The sequence below is a fragment of the Martes martes genome (genome assembly GCF_963455335.1).
Source record: "Martes martes genome assembly, chromosome: 7".
In the NCBI taxonomy this organism is placed as follows: Eukaryota; Metazoa; Chordata; class Mammalia; order Carnivora; family Mustelidae; genus Martes; species Martes martes.
The window spans coordinates 61,255,906-61,274,682 of NC_137894.1; the positions used below are offsets into that span (position 1 = coordinate 61,255,906).

At 40.7% G+C, this 18,777-nt stretch overlaps 1 protein-coding gene across 2 annotated transcripts in view; it reads left to right on the forward strand.

Moving 5' to 3' along the window:
- The window catches only part of GANC (glucosidase alpha, neutral C), a 78,215-nt gene that overhangs the window by 2,952 nt on the left and 56,486 nt on the right, over positions 1–18,777 (forward strand). For both annotated transcript variants that reach the window (XM_080807877.1, XM_080807876.1), the window contains exons 3-5: positions 195–303; positions 9,311–9,438; positions 14,366–14,548. In XM_080807877.1, the coding sequence (XP_080664003.1) occupies positions 195–303; positions 9,311–9,438; positions 14,366–14,548 (420 nt within the window). The remainder of the gene's footprint in view (positions 1–194; positions 304–9,310; positions 9,439–14,365; positions 14,549–18,777) is intronic.

The following is an 18,777-nucleotide window of genomic DNA, read 5'->3' on the forward strand; positions in this document are numbered from 1 at the left end:
TCTTATTCGTACTAATTTTATTAGCACTCTAGTAACAAAGAACTCCTGTTAGTACTTTATGAGAGTACTAATACTGTCTGGACCCAGTTCATTTACCATCATAGTGAATTTTAATGACTTCCACATGATAATATAGTCTTGGATGCTGACAGTCACAAATAATTCTTGGGTATTTATATTCTGTATATCTGCAGGCGTCAGAAACAGCAGCTCTCCAGGAGATCAACCTATCAGGCATCACTAGACTCAGCCACGACAGGCAAAGACAGCACCAAGTTCCGAATCATCAATGAAACAACCAAGGTGAGAGAGAAGTATTTTCTACAGAGAATTATTTGTTCCTATATTAAGTTGGGTTTGAATGAAGTAAAGTTCCACAAAGGCTAATAATTAAAACTATGTATGCTTCAAAAATAAACTTTGTTGAAGAAGTAAAGTCATCTTTTTTGTATCTATACTAATACTACTTTAAAAGTAACATGAATTTTAACTTACCTATTCCCTCTGTATCACATGCTTTCCTACATGTTTTACAAACGTTATTTCCTTTTAATTGGTCCTCATAATACAGAAAAGTGACTAGAAAGTCACCTGCTCAAAGTCAGAGTCAAGTTTTCCCCTGCATCTGTCAACTCTGTCAAGTACCCATGTTCTGTTACTGTTACACAGTGCACAGTTGAGCATGCAAATGAGCAAGGTATGGATTCAGGGACTGTCCAAACTTCAGGGGAGCAAGAGACTGTATAGTTGAAAACCTAAGTCACAAATGTGCTATCTTCCTGGGCTGCTTCACTAGCAGATCATCCTGGTTGTTACATACTGAAAGGATGAGAGCAGTGTATTAAGTACTTTTTCTCACTTGTCAAGTCATCATGCTACTTCAGAAGGGCCAGTCACAGAAGAAGTGCACAATGGGCTAAGCCAGGAGGTATGGCCGTGCACAAGTACCCATGCTCCCAGCCTGACCCTCACTGTCTCATTAGAAGCTTCGGATGCTTCTAAGGCCTCTCAAACAAATCTGGCTTAATTGGTAGTTCATGTAACTAAAAGACATACTTAAAGCCACGCAGTCTAGGTTCCCTAACAGGCGACTGAGAAGAAATCCCCCCTTTTCCTGCAAAGTTGTGAGAGCTTTCCCTGTGGCATAGCTGTCATCCCATGGTGCTACACTGAGGAACCTCTTCAGGGAAGACAGAATAAAAACTGCTTCACAGCAGCGGGTCCTCTAGAACATTTGTAAGACCTTTAATTTAGCAAAGGGTTCCAACTTGATTCCCAGACAGGAGGATCAGTTGCACTCTGAGGAAGGCTACCTTCCTTATGAAGTTTTAGGAAATTTCACTATTTCATAAATGTGGAATTTTCTAACATACTTCTCTTGCCCGAATTCAAAATAAGGGCTAAAATCATATCAATAGTTCTGTGTTCTCTATCCCTGTCCCCAACTTCCTGTTACTTAAGAGTGTATTATGGTAGCTATATACTTAGTTCATGTCTCTTAACTACACAGCTGGGATGGTTAACCTTTCTCTGAAACTTCGTGCTGCTTTTATACCACCTATTTTTTTCTGGAGGAATTTGCCCCCTTGCTTGGCATTTTTGATGTCTTTGAGTTCTCAGCTCATGGTTCCCCCTCGCCCCCACCACAATAGGTCCTCTACAACTGATCCAAGTCTATACTAATTATTTTTTTTTTTTTTTAGCATAGTTTGATAGCTATTCATGGGAAGATATGGAGTAGCACTGATTTCCTTCCTGGAGAGCCACCTGCCATTTGCATGTGGTCTAACAGCCTGACACCCAGCCAAACCTCTGTATTCAGTGTCAGCAGAAACACTTGGCTCCAGGAAATGCAGAGAGTCCACTAGAAACCTTCCAGGAGTCATAGTCATTAAGCCTGCCACCAGATGTTAGGTACCTTTCTTTTTCCTTTGTTTTTTTTTCATTTGGGGTTTTTGTTTGTTTGTTTGTTTTATGCCATTTGCTCCTTTTCCTTCCTATCTCCAGTGTGTCTAAACCCAGAGAGTTGTAGCTATCCCATAGTCAGGGCAAAAATCATTTTCTATCCTTGGTATATTGAGCATTGGTATATTGAGTATACCAATGGTATACTTGAGTATACCTTGGTATATTGAGCATCTGAACATCCACCATCATGAAGACTCATGATGAAGCAAAGAAAATGAGGCAAAAGCACTCTGTGGGCCAGAATGCAAATGTCCATGCATCTTGATACCAGTGCAGTTAGTGGTGGATCCCCACACACGATGTTTTACAAAACTGTAGATCAGTTCTCTACACACATGCCTCTTTGGAGCCTGAAAACGTGAGAGACAATGCTATTTAGGTCAGGTGCCAGAACCAGAGTCTACCAGATCTAGATCCTTCCAAGGAAAAGAAGTGACAATCCAGGACAACCCACAGAATCTCAGCATAAGATAGCACATGGCTCGGAAGGAAGTTGAAAAGCCCAACAAGCAAGGGCAGGTTATCCAGGATGTCAGCAACATGGCTCCCAGGACTGAGAACTTCGAGGACCCCTTGGAACAGACTTTATGTTCAGGTATTAGAAATATTGGGGCTGCATAGAGAATCTACATGCTCTAATCTCAGGCAAATCTATAGGTTTAGGGGGTCACCCTGAAATTCTGGGCTTAATTCCAATGTAATGTTTTCCTTGTCACCTGGAGTTGAGATGACTAAGAGGGACTCAGGATTTCATGTCCTCTGTCAGCCTGGTAGGGACAATGAGGACCCAGACAGTAATTTCTAAAGTTGTCTGAACCTTGTATCCAGCTCACTGTATAGACAAGCAGCCTCCATTTGATGTGGTTTCTGGATGTAATGGGTATTTCATGGGAGATTTCACTTTAGGGCATGGTACTGGTGTAGTCTGGAGATTTAAAATAAGCTGCACATGTCTACTTATTCAGAGTGATAGCTTTTTACTTCAGGTTCAGAAGGACAGAGTCCAAAGTCTAAGAGGATCATATTCAGCTCATAGCTGCAGTTCTCAGATTTCATTGACCCAGCAGATTCTGACAAACAGCGTTCTTACTGTCTCTGCCTGCCCCCACACCATTACAGCTCTTAAAGCAGTAACTTTGTTGTCAAGATCTATTGTTAATTCTTGAAATCTTCTTCTCAGTCCCTTCCCCCAACATAAGCAACCAGGAAACAGAACCGAGCTTCATTCAACGTTGTCTTAGCTCAAGCTCCCATAACAAAATACAGTAGACTGGGTATCTTAAACAACAGACACTGATTTGCCATAGTTTTAGAGCTGGGAGATCCAAAACGAAGCTGTCTTTCGGGACCCTTTTCCTGGCTTAGAAGACTTAGAAGACTACCATTTCTTACTGTATTTTCAGATAGTGGAGAGAGAGCTAATTCTCTGGTTTCTTCTTCTAAGGGCATTTATTATCCCATCATAACCCCACTCTCATGACTATTTCTAAACCTAATCACTTTCCAAAGGCCCCATCTCCAAATAGCATCATATTGAGGGGTAGTGCTTCAATATACAAATTTGGAGATGGGGGAGAGACACAATTCAGTCTATAGCAAGCATGATGTTCCTGGGACATGGTCATGTTACAGAACAAGCTGAAGGGTGGCCCTGTATGTTGTCTCCAGCTCAGGACATCTAGGCTTTGAAGAAAAGGCAGTTGTAAGTTAAACTGCCCAAGTTTTCTCACACAGGGTCTCAGGATAGTATGTTGCCTATTCCTGATGAAGAAATAATCAGGTAGATATTTGATAAAGAGACTTCCAAAAGAAAGCTAACAGTAAAATGTTGACTTTTTTAGAGCTGTTTTTTTCTATTACCAATTTTTTTTTCCTTTCTGTGAAAATTTGACCTAGATTGAAAAACAGGGAAGACCCAGTCTTGTGACTTCAGAGCAGAGCAGTTTATTCTGTCCTCTGAGTCTATCTAAAAAGCAGTGCTAGCAAGGCTATCTGGAACAGACCTGTCTTTGATGGGCTTTTATATTGCCAGTTTTGAGGCTTTCTCATGACATGGGTGACTTTTTAGCACTACATTTACTTTCCTTTGCAGCCTGTTGGCGAGTTTTCACCAGAGACTCCATTTCTGGCAGCATCTCCAAGGATGCAGGGATATCTCTGAGCACCCCCATGAAGTTCCCCCTTGCCTTTGCCTCTGAGCCCAATGAAATGGGATTTTGCCCAACCAGCCGCCCCCTCAGCTGATGAGGAAGAACTACCACTTGTTAGCCAGTAGTGTTTCTGCAGAAGCGGCCATGAACAGGCAGCTAATTTGGGAACTAGCCAAACACCCAGAAGCAAACCTGGACAAGCTAATTGTCCTTAGGGAACAGGCTAATGCCCAGCGTGAACTTGCCAATGTTCTCTGTAGAGAATCAGTGCTTGCAATAAATCAACTGGCTGCAACAATGGAAGGGGCAATTAGTGTCCTGTGGCAATTTAATGAACTCTTAGACCGTTCTCTGAATCCTGGAAGATGCTGATCAACAACTTGCTAACTCTTGTAGGCCCTTTGGATGAACTGTTCCTTAGAGTATAGTGAAGACACCTGGTGCCAGGGGAAAGGCAAGATCTGTATCCATCAAGGAGAAGTTGACGGGCTCATAATTTCCATTCCTAATACCCACTGCTATTTTTAACATGTGTTCCAGGGCTGTTCTGTTAACTCTTGTCAGTCTCTACTAGTTGTGACTCCCAGTTCTGGGTAAATAACAGGTTTTGTTTTCATGTAATTGTGACCAGTCCACTACTTGAATACAAAGACAAGTCTGTTTCTACCACCGTGGTTTTTACAACCCGGTATTTTTGCCCATATGGCCAAAAACAACAAGAAGCTAAATTTATGGATGACAGACTACCAGGTTTTGTTTTTATTACATATGAAAGAAATCAGGTACAAAAAGAGAATTAATATTCTTTCCCAGCCTATGAGAAGGAAATCTATAAATAAAGCTTTATGAAAAACCAAATGGAGACTTGCAGTATTAAAAGGAACCTCTAAATGGGTCCCTTTCTCTGAGGATTTATCTCATTCTCTCTGTGTAGATGGACATTTACAGATTTTAAATGTTTTTAAGGGAACAAAATCCATACTGTGTCATTATTTAAAATGCTCCGTTACACATTTCTTCACTTAGTTTACATAAATCCATCTTGCTGCAATTTGAGTGTAATTGCTACTATGACCTAAGTATTCATACTAACTTCTAATTTACACAGTCTAGGTTCTGTAAGTTAACATATCTTTTCATTGTCATTTACAGTTGTCACTGACAGGAGGAAGAGATGCCATCATTTATTTGTATGTTACTTTTTCATAAGTGTCTAGACAGGAAAAGAAAAGGAATATATAGAGAAATTCTTAATGTGTTAGATAGACGAATGTAACATTCATATCCAGGCTTTTTGACATGAACAAGAATTGGGCAATAACTGGCAATTGAGAAACCCTGAGAAGTTGTTTTTAAACTGTCACCCACAGAGCGCAGGTCTCTGTGGAGGTGTCTCAGGGCTCAATTCAGGGAGGGGCTCAAAGGGAGGGGCTCCAAGCTACTCCCCACTGTCTTTAACCCACATAGCTTTGTTTATTGGACTTCTGAAAATCTGTTGCTGTTTAAAAAAAAGTTTTTAAGTCAATGAAAACAGCATGAGCCAGGGATGCCTGGGTGGCTCAGTTGGTTAAGCAGCTGCCTTCAGCTCAGGTCACGATCCCAGGTTCCTTGAGCTCCTTGCTTAGCAGGAAGCCTGCTTCTCCCTCTGCCTGCCACTCTACCTGCTTGTGCTCTTGCTCTCTGACAAATAAATAAATAAAATGTTTTTAAAAAATTAAAATTAAAACATACTGATTAAAGGAGGAAAAAAAAAAACCCAGCATGAGCCAGATCATAGAAATAGAGCATACTAATGTCTAAGAGTATATGCTTGGAACATGAAAGATATGTCAGTAATGGTAGGAGATATGAATGAACCTGAATATCAACCTTGAAAAGGATTGCCCATTGGGGAAAAAAATCATTTGCTTATTTGAGCTAGAACAAAAACAAAATGGAGCTTTGACTCTGATTTGTGTGTTTGGTTATAAAAGGTCATTATGGTAAAAGTAAAAGCAGGGTTATTAACTACCTCCTCATAGAATTAGGATTCTTTCCTGAGTTGCAGCCTCAAGAACAGAACATACAGACCAATCTTTGTTTTGTTGTTGTTGTTGTTGTTTTAAAGAGAGCTACTAAAACTGGGAGGATCTCTGAGTACAGAAATGGGATGTAGTTCATCATCATAGGTAGGCAGCCTGTGTGCCCTCTGCTTAGGATGTTCATGCTCATTTTGCCTCCCCAAAGTCCTGCTAGTCCCTGAAGGTCCTGCTCCTCCAGAGACAGCCCAGAACCCCTGTCCTTACAGTCATCATCAGTATTCCCTTTTGTTTTCCCGCAGCACTGCCCTTGTCCCTCTCCCTCAGCACTTACAGCATGTTTTATGTTTACTGTGTTTCATCTGTAAATTGCAATTTCCCTCTAAGAGTTTGGTCATCTTTTTCACAGCACATCACAATATCAGATGCCAAATAAATGTTAGTTGAATTTGAGAGCATGGCAATACAGGTCTCACTTAGGAGATAACACATAATCTAACTGAATTTCAACTATACTTGTGTTTGAGCAGATTTTTAAGTCTTAGAATTCTGGTGGCACACTTGAAGTCATTAAGTTTACAAAAGAACATTAGACGTGAAAGTAATAATTACATTATGATTGGGGTGGGGGGAAGGGTGATGCTGGTCAAAGAGTAACTTCCAGCTGTACATGAAATAAGTTCAGGGGATTCTCCTGTACAACATAGTGATTATAACTAATGATACTCTATTATATATTTGAAAGTCGCTAGAACAGTAGATCATAAATGTCCTCATCACAAAAAAGATATAGTAATTATGTGATACAATGCAGTTGTTAGCTAATGCTGTAGTGATTATCATCTTGCAATATGTAAGTATCAAATCCACCCAGTGTACACCTTAAATTTGTACAATATGTCTGTATCTCAGTAAAACTAGAAAAAATAATTATGCTATGCTCACTACTACTCTACTATAGTGCTATCTTAAGATTATCTATAAAAGCAGCCACAGCCACTGTACTTTTTATCTGGTCACTCTTATGTATAATGTCACTGCTTAAGTGCCCTGACTACTTTCTTATTATTCCCAAGAGGCAAAGTTCCAGCGAAATCTTTTTTTTTTTCTTTTTTAGTGTTGTGATAGTCTCCCTGCTTCCTATCTTACTTGCACCACAGTGTACCTGTTCTGGACTAGGTCACACAGCCTGCCCACCTTAGCCTTTCATTGAACAGATGTTACAGTAACAATACATGTACCCAAGTGTAAACAGAATTTAGTATCATATGAAGGATTTAATGAAGGATTTGCTATTAATCACTGCTATATGGCAGAGTGTTTGAAAACTGTCAAAATATTTATCTGATCAAACTTTTTTGAGAAAGACTGTAGCTCTGTGTTGGGAGTTGCTTGCTCTCAGAATCCCAAATAATTTGATTTGGGGAAAGAAGAGGAGCCTCATCTAACACTGGCAGGTGATAGTTTATACTTTTGAGTCCTTTTTTGGCAGGGAGAGTTGGTAAAGTTAATCATAAAGTAAACAACATTTTTGTAAGATAAGCATGGGGGTTTGGAAGCTTGGTCACATCTGACCTTTTTTTTAAAACTGCCCATTAGAGTAAATCAAAGGGGAACCATAGGTTAGAAAAGCAAATTCTCAGGCATGGCCCCATAACCATACCTTAAGAGTCAGTAGAGTAATAGAATGTTCCATAGGTCAGGTGCCCATTGAAATCTCTAAGGAATTGCAGAAGGCACTGAAAAATGGGCAGGTTCATTAAATGCCCACAGACTCCAGAATATCTGAGGAGAAAACTTACCATATGAAACTGAGATATGACTTGGCCTTTTCCATTATTCTCAAGTAAACTGGATTTTCTAACTACATAAATGAATGGAAAACAAAAGTCCATGAGATCCTAGATTTTTTTCTTTTTTTTTTTTTAAAGAGTTTATTTATTTATTTGACAAAGATCACAAGTAGGCAGAGAGGCAGGCAGGGGGGTGGGAAGCAGGCTCCCTGCTGAGCAGAGCCCGATGCGGGGCTCAATCCCAGGACCCTGAGATCATGACCTGAGCCAAAGGCAGAGGCTTAACCCACTGAGCCACTCAGGTGCCCCTAGACTTTTTTTCTTAAAAATCCATGTCTGATTCTAGTGTATATATAAATAAAGATGACTGCATATTAAAAAATACATATTTCTCTGATCTAGATGCCTCATTTTGTAACCTAAAACTAGCCACTTCTATTCACTTGAGGTTTGATGTTTTGTGTTTTATTTCTCAATTCCTATATTCTCTATAATTCTTTGTTGCTTCCATGTCCCACTGTAGGCAGAATTTTACCTAAATTCCCCAGCCTCTTAAGAAAGCTGAGAATATCCCAAGCTCTTGAGAAAGTTGAATTTTACCTGAATTCCCCAGCCTCTTAAGAAAGCTGAGAATATTCCAACCTCTTAAGAAAGTTCCCCAGACCTTATTCCCAGGTATACAGGAAATCCCTTGATTTTAGTACAGCAAGGCTTAATCGTCTATCCTAGGGAACCCCCGTGACCACTATTTTATTCTCTGTTCCTTTCCATTCTGTGGCTTATTATCCTTCATCTTCCATTCAGCTGGAATCCAGTTGTCCTAGTTTTAAGATCAAGTTTTTAAGATAGCTGCAGTTTGTCATAGATACAGGGCCAGAGGTCCCAGTTTTCCAAAAGCAGTTTCAGTTTATGTCCATCATTCTGTATAATTATTAATAGAGACTTCTTTCATCTTTGAAGGTCCTGGTATGGACAATTACATTTTTGCCTAGCCATAGAACACATAAAAGGTATTTCTTGCACTACTCCAGGTACAGCCAAACAAGTACATACAAATATTGGCGAGCTTTTTCCTTCATGATTCCCATTGTTCTCCAGTTTATTTGGCCTATAATAATTCAAACATAGCTTCTTTTTTTTTTAAGATTTTATTTATTTGAGAAAGAGAGAGGGAGAGGGAGCACGAGCAGGGGGAGGTGCAAAGGGAGAAGCTGACTCTCAGTGAGGCCTCTGGGATTATGACCTGAGCTGAAGGCAGATGCTTAACTGACTAAGCCACCCAGGTGCCCTAAACATAGTTTCTAATTATTGCAATTTGACTGTAGAACCGACCATCATTGGGCTAATAACCTATTGAAATTAATCTCGTGTCTGTTCCCAGGTTCCCCTTCTGGCTGAAATTTATGGTATAGAGGGAAATATTTTCAGGCTTAAAATCAATGAGGAAACTCCCCTGAAACCTAGGTATGAGGTTCCCGATGTCCTCACAAGCAAGCCCAGCACCGTAAGGTAAGCCAAGGAACAAGAGAACTTGGATACACCCTCAATATGGTCTTTTACCATACACCGAGTAGCAGATTTCGTATGTGCCTCCTGTTTTCTCTATTCAAAGCTACCATCATTTGCCAAGTTTGTGTTATTTGGGGATAAATTTATCCATTTTGCATGTTATCCATTCTGTTTTCTCTTCTTGTGCTGTGAGTGATCGGCCCTTATAAATGGGGAGAGGCAGACCTTTTGACCCCTGCTGTCCTTTTCACAAAGAAAAGGATTCATCAACCTGACTTTGGGAACAAGTAGAAGCAGAGCTATTTAGTTTCCTCAATTTAGCAGGAGGGCTCCAGAGATCTAATGCACTAGCCAAACTTGCTTACTGTAATTTATACAGTTAGGCTGACTCACTTTTAATTAATGGTAGTCTCAGAAGTCTAACATGTAATTTGATTGAGAGTCAGAGATAAATTAATAATCAGTGTCTAAGTGAAAAAAAAAATCTTTGGGGATTAAAAAGTATTTTCCATGTCACTGTAGCATCTTGCTCAGTTCTCAGCACACCTTCCAGTGATACTTCAACTTGGTTCTGCCTGTCGATTCCTGTTATTTCTTTTATATATTATTTCACCAAGGGAATAGAAGATTATGCCAGATGCTTTAATTTTCACTATATTATTAACATAGTTTTATGTAGATTATTTTTTCCATAAAAATTTAATAAAGTCAGTAAATTATAAGGATAAATTACTTCAATTATAGTAGAATCATCATAAATTCAGAATAGGTCTGTCTATTCATTGAGCTGCTACTGTATGCCAAGAATTTAGGAAACAGGAATTAGAGACTCTTCTTAAGACTTTGCAGTTTGCGTGTGCACTTGTTTTTATGCATGTGTGTAGGTGGGTGGGTGTGGGGGTGTGTGTATATTATTGGTCACACGATATTATTTTTACTATTCTGGAGGATTTGCTTTCCTGGTAGATCCTTTAACATTTTTACAAATTCATCTCTCCTTTTCTTTTTCTGTGTTATCATTGCCATGTTTTGGGGTCAGGGCGATAACTAGCTTTGTTTAGTAAATATGGCATATTCTGCTTCTGTTCCAGCCTCTTTCTAGAGGGCCTTTTACTACTGCAGTAACTAGAAAGCTAAAAACTACATTCCTCCATCTCTTATATTCCTGTGCAGGTAGTTTCTGGTATATTTCAGAATCTACCAATCATTTGTACTTACAGGGATCTTGATTTCAGAACTGGGCTTCCCATTTTGCTAGTGTGGATTTGGCCGTCATAAAATGTCTCTCTGGAGGTATACTAGTGAGAGCAGTAGTTTCCTGATCTCCAGAGCTAACATGGCATGATCCTGGAGCCCAGCAGTTGCCATAGTGACTTCTGATTACCCAACTTCCTGATTCTAGCTGCAATAGAAGTTCCATTGACCATACAGTTATGCAGTATTGTTCTATGGGTCATTACTATTACCTCAACACTTCCCATGATGTTGTAAGCTCCTAATTTCCCCATATTAAGTCACTTATTTTCTACTTAAAATAGAGTGTTTTCTTTAATCTACAGTTGACTCTGGGTTGATACAGTCTTTAGTATCAGAAGTGAGTATAAGCCACAAACCCTCCAGGATGGGAATATGAGATTGGTTAGTTGATTTGGCTGGACTTGGAGATAGCGAGGACATCATTATCATTAGGATGAGATGTTAGTGTTATGGACTGAATCGTGTGCATGTCCCCCGCCCCCCCCCTGCCCTGCAAACTCATTTGTTGAAATCCTAACCTCCTGTGCCTCTGAATGTAACTGTATTTAAAGGTATGGCCTTTGAAGAGGTAACTAAGTTAAAATTGGGTCATTAAGGCTGGCTCTAATACAATATGACTTGTGCCCCACACGAAGAGGAGATTAGGACACAAGTAACACAGACAGAGGGATGACTGTGGGAGGACATAGCAAGAAGATGAAAGCCAAGAAGAAAGGTCTCAGAAGAAACCAAACACTGACACTTTGACCTTGAACTTCCAGCCTCTCGAATTTTGAGAGAATTAACTTCTGTAGTTTAAGCTACCTACTCAGTGTGGCATTTGTTGTGGCAAACCTAGCAAATTAATACAACTGGCAGTAAACCACAGCATTCCATGGCAGAGTTACTTAAATTACTACCCATGGTCAATTGAAATAAAGTGCATATTGAGAGTATGGCCCCTGCAGACCAAGCAATAGGGACATAGCATAGCGCAATTGTCATAAAGAACTCAAAACTCTGAAGTGGCCTCTTATTAATTTAACTGAAGAACTTAAAGAAGAAAAAGTACAGTCTCGGGTTTTAAATTCTTAGCTTAGGCATTTGTCAGAAACCAAGTAAGTTTTTTATGACAGTCCTAAAAGTCTCTCATACCTGTTGTGGCTACAGAGTCCTTATAGCTGAAAATCAGATACAGAGTTTGTCTATGGTTTGCTGAGTTAGACCATGAGTTTAATTCACAGCCTCATCAGTTCTGTGAATTTAGGGCACTAATTGGGAAAAGGGAAAATTATATGGCAGCATTTGGAAAGATTTGAATAACGAATACTCAGACCTCAGAATTCCATCAAGCCTCCTATTCCAGCAGAAGCAGCTCCTTTTCCTCTAACAAAGCTGATCCAACCTTACTTGGACACCCTGTGTTGACCTCACCTAGGATATATTGTGCAGGGGGATTCTAGGGCTCCTTGTGCCTCACACCACCCTTCACTGCCTTTAAAACTGCTATCGGAGTCCAGCATGCCTAAGGAGCTAATTACAGTCAAACCCTACCCCTAAGGAATTACAGGATTTTCTTTCAGCAAAAACCTGGTATACGGATGGAAATAATTTCTGAGGGGCTCCTAGACCGAAGGAAGAAACATAATTTTAGGACCGCATTAAATTTACTGACATGGGTACATGTACCAGAGAATCTAGATTTGATATGCTAGCTTGGACAGCTGGGAGTGGATCTAATTATTTGCTTGGCTGGTTAATTATAATCTGTGTTCAGCTATGGACTCTGCTGAATGAAGCTGAGATACCAGAAATTCCTTGGCACAGAGTAGAAGAAATGATCCATAGACTTAGGGAGATAAAGATGTTGAAGTGGATATATCATACTCAACAGCTCATCTAGCTCCTAATTTTGTTCTCTAAGAGGATCCAAAAGATACTCCCTTCACTGAGAAATAAATTGGTAAGGGAACATTTGGAAAGCACTGTAGTGAGTGAATGTCTTTTGTGAGCGAGACATAATGGTGGGAAATGATGCCATCAAAATGGGCTCCCTGAGGGGTGCCTGGGTGCTTAAGTGTCTACCTTCAGTGCAGGTCATGATCTCAGGGTACTGGGATAGAGCACCGTGTCATGGGAGGCTCCCTGCTCAGTGAGTTGGCTTCTCCCTCTCCTCCTCCCCCTACCATTTCCCCTCTCCCTGGTCGCGCTATCTAATAAATGAATTTTTTTCAAGATTTATTTATTTATTTATTTATTTAACAGAGGCAAGGTGAGAGAGGGAACACAAGCAGGGGGAGTGGGAGAGAGAGAAGCAGTCTTCCCGCCAAGCAAGGAACTCGATGCAGGGCTCAATCCCAACCTGAGCCTAAGGCAGATGCTTAACAACTGAGCCTCCCAGGTGCCCCATCAAATAAATAAAATCTTAAAAAAGAGGAGGGCTCCCTGATTTCACTGGAGACCATGAGACTCCAGGTGGCAGAATGAAAGTAGCAGCATTTAGTAGGTAGAGACAAGGTGAATATGTTTCCATAAGGTGCAACAGTATATATATGGTACCCAAAATGGTTTAACCCTTAGGGCAGTGGACAAAGTATCAAAGGATGCATTGGACTGAAATAGATGCACTAAAGTGGAACAACCAAAAGAACTCGGTTTGATGAACGGTGAGATACAACCTCTCACCCAACTCCAGACAGTTTCCAGAGCCCAGGCATCTTGATTGAGGTGTGGGGCTTAGAACCCATGGAGAAGGACTTGATAAGGATATAAAAACATAAAATATCCCTCTTCACCTTCCCTAAAGAGGCATGTGACCATTTACCAAAATGACAATGCACCAGAGAAAGAAATATCTAGACCTCTGAGGAGTTCTAAGTGCTGCCTCTGAGCTTACATAATTCGTGGGGATCCAGAATATCCTAACAGTCTACCTATCAAATTGGGGACTGATGAGAGTCAGGAGAGATTCCATCTCACTGGACTCAGTGGGTCAAAATCCAATCTAGGTTATCTCCTTAGTTTCTGAGTGTATGGTTGGGATGAGAGAGAAAAGCAAAGTGTTTAGTGCACTGAAGTGTTGCTAGACTGTCCAGACCAAGGTAATGATGATGATAGCTAACATTTATTGAGTGCTTATTACGTGCCAGCCACTGCCAGGTGTTTTGTTTGCGTGATCTCATTTAATTCTCCCCAAAAGCTCTATTTGTTCTTGCTTTTATTATTTCTACTTTACAGATGAGGAAACTGAGAACTGGATAGACTGATTAATTTGTCCAAAGTTATGCACCTAGTGCATGATAGAGCTATGTTCAATCCAGGCTTTCTGACACCAAAACCCGTGTTCTCAGTCACTGCTTTCCACTGTTTTATCTATGCTATGTCACATGAATATTGATTTACAATTTTTTTTTTTTTTAATTTTAGAGAGAGAGAGAGTTCATGCAGTGTGGGGTTGGGGTAGGTGGGGAGTGGCAGAGGGGGAGGGAGAGAAAATCTCAAGTAGGCTCCTCACCCAGCACGGAGTCGAACACAGCACTGGATCTCACAATCCCGAGATCATGACCTAACTGAAATCAAGAGCCAGGCACTTAATTGACTGAGCCACCCAGGTGTCCCATTTACATATTAATTGCAATTGAGAATTACATTGAACCATGTAAACCTGTTTTTCTCTTGTTTTATTTTCTAGGCTTATTTCATGTGCAGGGGATGCAGATAGTCTGGTATTGACAGACAGAAAAGGAGATCTGAAGTGTCATATCACAGCAAACCCATTCAAGATAGATTTGGTGTCTGAAGAAGAAGTATTGATGAGCATAAACTCCCTGGGCCAATTGTACTTTGAGCACCTGCAGATTCCTCTTGAGCAAAGGTATTTTTGCACATTACTTGACATACAGAGAACTTCAGAAAACCTGATTGTGATTACTAATTGCCTAAATAGTTGATATATTGTTGTGGAAAATTGGTCGCTTTATTCACTTAGATAGTGTTCTCAGATATTTCATCTTTTCACCTGTGCAAGTAAAAACAGACTTGATGACAAGAATGATTCCCAGATTTTTGCAACTTGATATTCTTAACATATCCTCAGGTCTTGTTCTCAGGGTCATGAGTTCAAGGCCCACACTGGGCTCCATGCTAGGCATGGGACCTACTTAAAAAAAAAAAAGAAAAGAAAACAATCTCCGAGAAGGAACTAAAGACTAGCAGAACAGATCACACACAATAAGGACAAAAAGAAAAGACCAGAGACACCTGGGTGGCTCAGTTGGTTAAGTGGCTGCCTTCGGCTCAGGTCATGATCCTAGCGTCCTGGGATCGAGTCCCACATCGGGCTCCTTGCTCGGCAGGGAGCCTGCTTCTCCCTCTGCCTCTGCCTGCCACTCTGTCTGCCTGTGCTCGCTCGCTCGCTCTCTCTCTCTCTAACAAATAAATAAAAAAAAAAAAAAAAAAAAAAAAGACCACATCCAAATGGGTCAGATGAACAAAGACATGATTTAGTCAGGTCCCACACCCCCAATGCAGCAACCCACAAGTGGGAAGGCTATCACTACTGAAGAGGCCTGCCCTGAGGGACAAGGGGTCTGAGCCCCACATCAGGCTCATATCCTAGGGAACCTACACCAGGAAGATGAGCTCCCATAATGTCTGGCTTTGAAAACCAACAGTTCTTATGTCCAGGAGAGTCAGAGGGTAGAAAACTGACTGTGCTCTCAAATGGCATGTGCACAATCACACTTGGCTTTGAGTTCCAGTACAGAGGCAACCACCTGAAAAACACCTGGGTTACATGTGAAGTAGGTCCATTGACTAATTTTAGGGCATGTGCCAGAATGGCAGGAATCTGTTGGAATGTCCTCCAGGGACAGATGCACTATGAGTACCATTCTACCAGGCCCAGGGTTGGTGGGTGTCATTTCTGGCACTCTGTATCTACTGTGCTAGAGCGCCACTCACCCTGTTCAGTGTTTCCCTGCAGATTTGCTCCACCCAAGCCACCTCCCAGCCTGTACCCTCTCCCAAGTGTCTCTGCACCCTGGTATTTCCTGTGGGTGCCTTTGGCTAGCATCAGACTTCCTCCTAAGCAGCCTTCAACCCCAGCACTTACAGCAGGGAGCCTCAGTTAGGACCAGAACCCCTCCTAAGCACCTCCACCCAGGGTGGCCAGCCCTACAAACTAGAACACCTATAGTAGTCACAACTGGACCTCTTAGCAAGCCACGCAGGAGACATGCCCCACCCACCAGTGTATCCATAGCTGTCCTAACCCAGCCTCAGAGCCAGCCATGCCAGGGACCAACCCCACACACCAGCATATCCACAACAGTCAGAACCAGGTCTCTCAGGGGCTAGCCCCACTAACCAGCATGACCATAGCAGTCAAAGTCAGACCTCACAGACAGTCATGCTGGAGGATAGCCCTACACGTCTGTGAGTCTGCACAACTGCAACCCAAGTCACTATAAGAAGGTACATGCAGCCCACATAGGGAACACTTTTGGGGCACCTGACTGGGGTGGCTAGAGGGTTTACACTACTGGGCCTACAGGATACCTTCTGCATAAAGCTATTCCTTCAAGATCAGGAGACGTAACTCATCTACCTAATACATAGAAACAGAGACTTGGGCAAAATGAGAATACAGAAGAATATGTTCTAAATGAAAAAAACAAGTCAAAATTTCAGAAAAAGAACTAAAGAAACAGAGATAAGCTATTGATGGTCAGAAAGATGCTCACCAAACTCAGGAGAAGAATGAATGAACACAGTGAAAACTTCAACAAGGAGGTAGAAAATACTAAAAGAACCCATCAGCTGAAGGATACAGTAACTGAAGTGAAATATACACTAGAGGGAATCAACAGATTAGATGATGCAGAAGAACAGATCAGCAATCTGAAGACAGGGTATTGTAAATCACCCAATCAGAGCATCAAAAAGAAAAAAAAATTTAAATGAGGATAGTTTAAGAAACCACTGGGACATCAGACATACAAACATTCATATTTTATGGGGTCCCAGGAGAAGAGAGGGGAAAAAAAGGGACAGGAACCCTATTTAAAGAAATAATGGGGGCACCTGGATGGTTAAAACATCTGACTTTGGCTTGGGTCATGATCTCAGGGTGCTGGGGTCAAGCCCTGTGTTAGGCTCTGTGCTTAGCAGGGAGTCTGCTTCTTCCTCTCTCTGCCCTTTCCCCTACCTGTTCTCTCTTTCTGTCTCTCTCTCTCTCTCTAATAAATAAATAACATTTTTCTTTAAAAAGGGAAATAATAGTAGAAAACTTCTCTAATCTGGTAAAAGAAATAGACATCCAAGTCCAGAAAGCACAGAGAAAGACCCACCCCAAGACACATTACAGTGGAAGTATCAGTAGTTAAAGATGAGGGAATCTTAAAAGCAACAAGGGAAAAACTAGTTACATACAAAGGATACCCCTAAACTTAATAGGCCAGAAGGGAGTCACACTATGTATTCAAAGTACTGATAGGAGAAAGACTTATAACTAAGAATACTTTACCTGGTAAGGTTATTCCCCAGAATTAAAGGAGAAACAAGGGGTTTCCCAAATAAGCAAAAGCAAAAGGAGTTCATCAGCATGAAACCAGCCTTCCAAGAAATGTTAAAGGGACTTCCGTAAATGGAAAAGAAAAGTCCGTAACTAGAAATAAGAAAATTATAAAAGAAAAAAATCTCACTGGTAAAGGTAAGTGTCTAATAAAGGTAGTAGTTCAACTACCTGCTTAGCTTGTATAAGGTTAAAAGACAAAAGTAATGGGGCACTTAGGTGGCTCAGTGGGTTGGGCCTCTGCCTTCAGCTCAGGTCGTGGTCTCAGGGTCCTGGGATTGAGCCCTACATCTGGCTCTCTGCTCAGCGTGGAGCCTGCTTCCCTATCTCTGCCTGCCTCTATTCCTACTTACGATCTCTCTGTCAAATAAATAAATAAAGTCTTAAAAAAAAAAAAAGACAAAAGTAATAAAACCATCTAGACCAGGGGCACCTGGGTGGCTCAGTTGGTTGGGCGACTGCTTTCAGCTCAGGTCATGATCCTGGAGTCCCAGGATCAAGTCCCACATCAGGGCTCCCTGCTCAGTGGGGAGTTTGCTCCTCCCTCTGATCCTCCCCTATCTTGTGCTCTCTCTCTCTCTTTCTCTCTCTCTCTCATTCTCTCTCAAGTAAATAAATCTTTTTTTTTAAAAGAAGGCATCAGACCTACAATAATTAGTCAAGGGATACATAAAACAATAAGATATAAAATATGACATCAAAAACATAAAACATGGTGTGGGAAGAGTAAAAAATATAGTGCATTTAGAATATGCTTTAGCTTAAGTGACCATGCAGACTTTAAAACAAAGACTGTAACAAGAAACAAGACCATCACATAGTAAAGATAAAGGGAAAGATCCAACAAGAAATGACACATTAGACCAGATGAACTTTATACACACATATATGCATATATATACATTCTTTTCAAGTGCACATGGAACATTCTCCAGATTAGGTCACACATTAAGCCACAAAACAAGTCTCAATAAATTTAAGAAGGTGGAAATAATGATCAAGCGTACTTTTCAACTACAATGTTAAAAAACTAGAAATCAAGTATAGGAAGAACACTGGGGGGGGGGGAACCCCCACAAACATATGGAGGCTAAAAAGCATACTACTAAACAATATGTCAACAAATAAAGAGGAAGTAAAAACAAAAAACACCCAGAAACAAATGGAAGTGGAAACACAATAGTCCAAAATCTATGGGTTGCAACAAAAGTAGTTTGAACAGGAAATTTTATTGCAAAACAGGCTTCCTCAAGAAACAAAACTCTCAAATGGACATTGTAACCTTACACTTACAGGAACTACAAAAAGCAAAACAAAGCCCTAAATTCACAGAAGGAGGGAAATAATAAAGATCAGAGTGGAAATAAATGAAATAGACTTAAAAACAATAGAAAAGATCAATGAAATGAAGAGCTGGTTCTTTGAAAATGTAAACAAAATTGATAAACTTTTATCCAGACTCATCAAGGAGAAGAGAAGACCCAAATAAACAAAATCAAGTGAAAGAAAAGTTATGATCAATACCATAG